Consider the following 6700-nt stretch of genomic DNA (forward strand, 5'->3'; position numbering starts at 1 on the left):
AGTTAAATTCTATTTGGCCACATCAAAAACTACTGGTATGTACTGATGAGTCTTTCCAACTCCAAAACCTTCTAGTCCTGGGATAATGACTTTTCTTTCGGACCCTAACAGGTATCTCAGCATAATTCTATCATAATAACTTTCCTTCTGAAATTATTAATAAGTCGGTAGCAAAATGCGAAAAAGATAAAACTATACGGAATGTAAATCTTATTAACAGGAATGTTAGAAAGATTAAAGAATACTGTTAAGTAAAGCGATTGAATCCAGCTTCTCTGGCATTGATCTGAGCATGCCGGTGGTTGCTTAGCAACTCCACAACGCTTCCCCCATCCGCCCTGTCTCGAGTCCCGCCCCCAGTTCCGCTGCCACGTCCGGCTGCCTCACATCCCCTATTTCCGCCCTGACCAGCTAGTGGGGACCTAGCGATGTCTTTATTGGACTTCCATTATACTGCCTGACGAAAAAATTGGCAATAAACAATCCAAAATAGAAACATACTCCTTACATGTCATTTATGCTTCATGATTGAACTGAGAAAAAATTGTTGACTTTTGTCTAGCTCTCTGCTGTAGCCTGCGTGTGCTTGTACGTTTCTCAGGCGCGCCGTGGATAGCCGCACGGAAGGGCGACGTGGGCCACGAAGGTCCCCCGCTGCCGGCCATCGAGGAAGCGCGGCGAGCGATTAGGCGCGGTGTGTGTGCGGCGGCTCCACCATGTAAGTGTCCGTCCCTCCGCTCCGGCCCTGGCCTTGCAGCCCGACCCGATCGTAACACCATCTCGTTCTCTCCCTCAGGTCGAAGGTGTCCTTTAAAATCACGCTGACGTCGGATCCGCGGCTACCGTACAAAGTGTGAGTGACAGGCCGGGCTACAGCCGGGCGGGACAGGAGCGTGCAAGAAGAGGGGCGCAGCATTTATGTTGAGAAGCCAACACCCCTCGGATTGCACCGGGTGGGCAGGTGTAACGCGAAAAACTTTGGATAAGGATGCAACACATTGCTCCATCAGTCCCTTTTACGTGATTTAAAGGTCTTTAATCACTTGGACCAGCTGTTACCGGAAGTTAGGGAAGACTTTCTCAAGTCTGGACTCTTGACAGGTCCGAACCTAACGCTGTTAACTTCAGGGTTTTTTGTTTTGTTGATGCCTTGGTGATGAGGCCCAAGTCAGGCACACCTGAATCTTAATAAAACGTCCTTAGCACGACTGGGGACGTGGGGCCCTTTATGCTTGAGCAATTGAGTTGGTGGCTGACACCGGCTACCTGGCTCAGTTCTCTTATGATTTTTAAGTATGGATCCTTTTGAGTAACTGCAGCTGGAAGGCCTATGCGAACCGGCAAAACTTTTAGTAGGATCTTTCCATGGTGTGTGAACGGCACCCAGGTCCGGCTAGCTGATCATATTGCATCTGTCACCGCTTTCGGTGACTTCCCACCTTGGACGCATCCAGCTTCTCCGCCCGTTGTGCCTTTGCCCTTCCATCTATAAAACGGTCTTCTTACCCCTCATCTCTCCAGAAATTGCCCCTTCTCTGAACTATCGCTTTTCAGATACCCACACTCTCTTCCGCGGGGTGATTTCCTGCAGCATCTCTGCCTCCATACTTCTTTTCATCGTTTGTCAAGATGCTTTTTAAGCTGTCTTTCTTCCCTCCCCGGTGTCGTCCCCTCTTATTCCCTATGCGGGTGAAAGTCTGTGGTCTGCCTTTTTTATTTTTATATCACTCCCGCAAACATCCTTGGATCTGGTGGGCACCTCTCTTTGGTCTATTTTGCTTGGTGGAAGACCTGCAAATCCACCCATGTATGTTCTTGGTTTTTGACGCTGTTCCTGGAGAAAATTAGAAGAGCATTGATGACTAGCATTCTGCTGTGGTCCCCCAAATTTGCTCATTTTTTTCTATTTTCGGAAAGTAGTTTTGTTTTCAAAATGTCCACGACTCCTTGCCCCCTCAGTCAAAAGACGTAAAAGGGGAGTTCTCTCGTTTTCATGCAGTACCCGTAAATATCTCCCCTACCTTTGTCGTAAGAACATGGCTAAGGTTGTGAAAGCCTGTTTCTATAATCCACCTGTTGAGTCTGCTCAGAATTGAGGTAGGTTTAGTCAGGACACCTTACTCTGGTCAGTGCCAGTATCAGAGTTCCTGGAGTATTGGACCTTTTCAGTTAATACCCTGCAGCTGAATAAATGTTGATGAATCGGTCAGCGTTGCATTTGTTTAATGCATGTGTGGAAGTGTGCGCATGTGCAGTCTGTTGACCTGAGAATCCGTAACTGCTACTGAAAACTTGGTAACCCTCCCATCCCCAGTGTATCAGAAGATTTGAAACAAGTCACTATTAGGACTATTAGACTGTTCTTTTTAGTCTCTGCCCCACTACCTCCCCCCCCCCAAAGGAAAACAGAGCCGGGCGATGGTGGCGCACGCCTTTAATCCCAGCACTCGGGAGGCAGAGGTAGGCGGATCTCTGTGAGTTCGAGACCAGCCTGGTCTACAGAGCTAGTTCCAGGACAGGCTCCAAAGCCACAGAGAAACCCTGTCTCGAAAAACCAAAAAAAAGAAAAAAAAAAAAAAAGAAAGGAAAACAGAGATACAAATTTTAATCATTAAATAACATTTGGAGGGAAAATGCTAGCAGAGAAACATCATTTGAACTTCTTTTAAAAGTCAGTACAATACGGTGTGACTTAATATTCAGAGGCGGCGGAAGAGGATGGAGGCTTAGACGTAAGAATGTCTATGACAGTAGTTGATGTCTAGACATTATATGTGATGGCAAATAGAGACGCTTAGAGAGAAATGCTAGCTTCTTATTTTCTCTGCTTGGGAGGTGTCTGGCTTTTGGGCATAATCAATGCTTTTCATTGTTTTTGTCTGTTTTGATTTGTTTTGTTTTTGCTTTTTAGAAGTTTAGATGAGAGGCAATAAAGTAGACTGAGGAGCAGAGAGAGACTGACCTTGCTGGTAGCCACCTCATTCTTGGCACCCTGGCATTTGGAAGGCAGAGGCAAACAGAGCCCCCTGAGTTTGAGACCAGCCTGAGAAAACCAGTTTCCCTCCTTTGCAGTGAAATACACCTTGAGAGGCTTTAAACTCGTGTTTCTTTGTTGCAGTCTCAGTGTTCCGGAAAGTACGCCGTTCACGGCCGTGTTGAAGTTTGCAGCGGAAGAAGTAAGTGTGGATTCTAGCAGTGGCCTCGTGGATGCGGTCTGGTTCAGTTTTGCTTTTTGTCTTTTGTGTATTTGCACACACTGTGCCGCTCCCCACCCCATTTCCCTGCCGATCATAGCTGGGCTCGTGCTGTAAGGTGCTCTATCTATCCTCTCGTTAGGAAACCGTGGGTGAGCAAGTTGGCATAGCTGTTTAATTCAGTGAATGAATGTATCAGAGACAGGAGTTGTTTTTATTAAATAACTAACTTCATATCAACCTGTTTTGGATGTACTTTTGGTAAAAATTTTGAAAAGTGTCTAGCTTTTTAAAAAACACGTTGGCCTTTTCTGTTTTTAAGAAGTGAGCATTTTTTACCTGCAATTATCAGAATTGTTTATAAAGCATCTCTGTGCACAGCACTCAGAAGTGTAGGTTGAGCTGGGCAGTCGGCATCAGAATGTGATTTGGAAGACTTCAGCTTTCTGTTTTAGTGGTGGTGTTGGTCCCTGGGCTGTGAGCATACCAAGCTCTAATGCTGCACTCTATACTCTAGTGACTGGTTTTGTTTTTTTGTTTTGTTTTTTGTTTTTTTGTTTTTGCTGTTGTTTCTGTCTCTAAAAGACTGCTGGATTTTAGAATTATAGCATTGATAATAGGAGCTCCATCCTCATTCTGTCTTTCATGGTTCCATACAAATGGTGGTGACATTTTTCCTTTTCTCCCTTTCAGTTTAAAGTTCCTGCAGCAACAAGTGCAATTATTACTAATGGTAAGAATTCACCTTAAACCGTAAGTGCTGGAGACGGTGTGACTTGAATCCCCAAAGCCCCTGTTTATGTTACCGTACACTTAATGGTAAACTCTGTGTGGAGGCCACTGCATGTAATAAACACTGTTCAATCTCTTCTGCCTTAGGTTAGGAAAGCTTCACGGCATCTAGAGTCCTTACTTCTTCCATTTTGGCAAGGCTTACATACATGTTAAGTTGTATCAGAAAGCGCTTTTGAGTATAGGAAGTTAAACAGAGATGTAACTTCCCTGTACCTTCCTGTGCTAATAGGAAAGTGGTTTACAGATGTGCAGTGCTTTTCAGTATAGATCTATTCAGTTAAAATCAGAGTCCCTTGGCGCCCTGGTGCAGATTCCAGTGGGACTGGCCTTAGACGGTAGCAAAGCAGTGGATGAGCCGTGGCGCGTGTCCTTCTGTGTATAAATGGCTGCGGGTGGGAAACGGCCCGTGCAGTCGTTCCTCCCGCGGGCAGGGGGCAGGTGCAGTAGCTCACGTAACTTACGTATAACTGGATTTCCTGCTGTGACATACTGTGTGTTGTCACACTGAAGAAAGATTGTTGGTGATTCTCCCATGGAAATGTTTCAGACATGCAGAGTGTCACTAGAACACTGAAAAAAATGACTTGTGTCCTCTCTTGGGGATTGTTTGCCACCAGCAGAGGAAAGGACTGGTGGCGCACATAGGTGTGTGTTGCTTAAAGAAGAAGTGACACTGTTGACTACGTGTAGCAAAATAGGATGTAAACCATCTTTATTGAGTGCATGAGAGTCATGGCAGTTAGGATATTTCATCTCATCCAACCGTGCTCACAGACATATATCCATGGGAGGTGTCCACTGGCGAGTGGACTCATCTTAGGAGACTCTTGTCTGTGTCCTGGGATCGAGGTTGCCCACCTTTGCCAGTTCCCATAGCAACGCTTTTGTGGCAAATCCCTTGTTACTATTTAAATTGTTTTAGCTTTAGGAATAACTTAAATGATTTATAATTTATTTTCTAGATGGAATAGGAATAAATCCTGCACAGACTGCTGGTGAGTGTCTGCCTGTGTGTCCATCGGAACTGAATTTTTTATTCATTTCAAGTAGATAAGATTTTTCAGAAGACACAGCTGTGTAGAGCTGTGGCAATCTGCTTGTAACTCAGTGACAGCTGGTTTCATTTATGTATAATGTCTATGGTTTTCACTCCAAGTAAATGCAAGCCGGATTAATAGTGGTTTAGGAGTTAAAAGTATTTAATGTGCATAGCAAAGAAAGCTGAAGGTGAAACTGTCTTGCTGAGTTAATGACTGACCCTCTTCTTAAAGTGATTGAGGCAGTCAGTGAATTGCTTAAAGTCTGAATAGTACATGGTTAGCATCCAGGAAGTGCCAGCGAGAGTGCTGGCCATCAGGTAGAGTAGATGTGTCTTGAACGTCAGTAAAGACACTCTTAACCTGGGGGGGAGGGGGGAAAGGGGGGAAGTCTGTATTTATTTTAAAATATGTCCCCTGGCTGATATTCTAATCATAATGCTTTGAAGCCATACTGTTTAATATAATAGAGACTCATTCTCAAACAATTCTTGGCTTTTAGACAATTGTGTTTGGAAGATTTTGATTTATGAAAATGACATTGTCTTTGTAGGACACTGGTGAAAGTCACACATCCAGAAAACGAAGAGCGGTTTACAGTTGTAGATGTTTGTTGCCATAAGCAATGATCTTGAGTGTATATTTTAAATTGAAATGTTTATTTACTGAAAATTCTGAGGCACTATATTACGTAAGATCTCGTATGATAAGGAGGAAGATGTTTTTGTCTTTTTGATTCTAGAAGTTTGTTAGCGTATAGTCATTTGAATTCTTGCTTATTCTCGAGTGCTGTTCTTCATGTCAGTAGAATCATGTGTGCCACCAGGCTTTGTTATAATCTCACCAGGCGTTTGAACCCAAGTGTCAGAGTATCTCAGTGGCCTTCTCTGACCTTGGATTTACTGTTTCTGTGTTGATGGCACCATTGGTGGACGTTACTGCATTTGCTGGCATGGCAGTGGCCAGTGTGCCTTCACGTTTAAGCACTTGTTGATCTGTGAGGCTGGAGGAGGACTGGGGGCAGGGCTTTGAAGAATGGGTACCAGCTCTGAGGATGCTGGGACTTCCTCCCTCCCTTAAGGGATCATTTGCTGTGTGCCCGTTAGATGCTGATACTGTCCTCTTTACAGCGTAACTTTGCATTTTTGTTTGTTTGTGTAGGAAATGTTTTTCTGAAACATGGCTCAGAGCTGCGGATCATTCCTAGAGACCGAGTTGGAAGTTGCTGATGTCCGCTTCTTGGAATCCACACCTTTCAGAATAAATACTGGTGTTTGTTGTTGCTGTGTGGTTAAAATCAGGCATTCACGATTCAGTGAAAGCACCAAGAATCAATGAAACAAGGAAAGTTGACTCTTGCCCCTTCTTTTCATTCTGTTCATGGGAAGAGAAAATGCCTCTGAGTGGAGGGTACCAACCACAGGTCCCACAGTGGGTGACTGCTGCCTCGCCAGAAGAAGAGGGCACTTCTGTGACAGATGGACTGTGCTTTTCAAAAACTAACAAAGCCAACAACAACAACCAGAGGATGGGTTCGATTATTCTTTTCAGGAACATTTGGAAAATCAAAATTCACAGTATCGAATGTATTTCCAATTTTAAAATATAAAGGATAACTGACCATAGAGTCATTTGGCTCAACAGCATCTCACCTGCAGGCCCATATTTAGATTT

General features: G+C 44.3%; 1 protein-coding gene across 1 annotated transcript; it reads left to right on the forward strand.

Moving 5' to 3' along the window:
- Window positions 1-649: 649 nt before the first annotated feature.
- On the forward strand, window positions 650-6385 carry Ufm1 (ubiquitin fold modifier 1). The gene is made up of 6 exons (XM_041659539.1): window positions 650-718; window positions 797-853; window positions 3119-3176; window positions 3888-3927; window positions 4952-4984; window positions 6188-6385. Coding segments are annotated over exons 1-6 (258 nt in total). The 5' UTR covers window positions 650-716; the 3' UTR covers window positions 6256-6385.
- Window positions 6386-6700: the final 315 nt, after the last annotated feature.

This window comes from Microtus oregoni, unplaced genomic scaffold (genome assembly GCF_018167655.1).
Source record: "Microtus oregoni isolate MIOR12 unplaced genomic scaffold, Mior012 000010F_ref0000083, whole genome shotgun sequence".
NCBI lineage: Eukaryota > Metazoa > Chordata > Mammalia > Rodentia > Cricetidae > Microtus > Microtus oregoni.

What these genes read in the sequence shown, in the direction of transcription:
- Ufm1 (XM_041659539.1), top strand. An exon ending in CCGCGGCTACCGTACAAAGT is followed by an intron (nt 854 to 3,118) that starts GTGAGTGACAGG and finishes TCTTTGTTGCAG; the next exon opens with TCTCAGTGTTCCGGAAAGTA. An exon ending in AAATCCTGCACAGACTGCTG is followed by an intron (nt 4,985 to 6,187) that starts GTGAGTGTCTGC and finishes TTGTTTGTGTAG; the next exon opens with GAAATGTTTTTCTGAAACAT.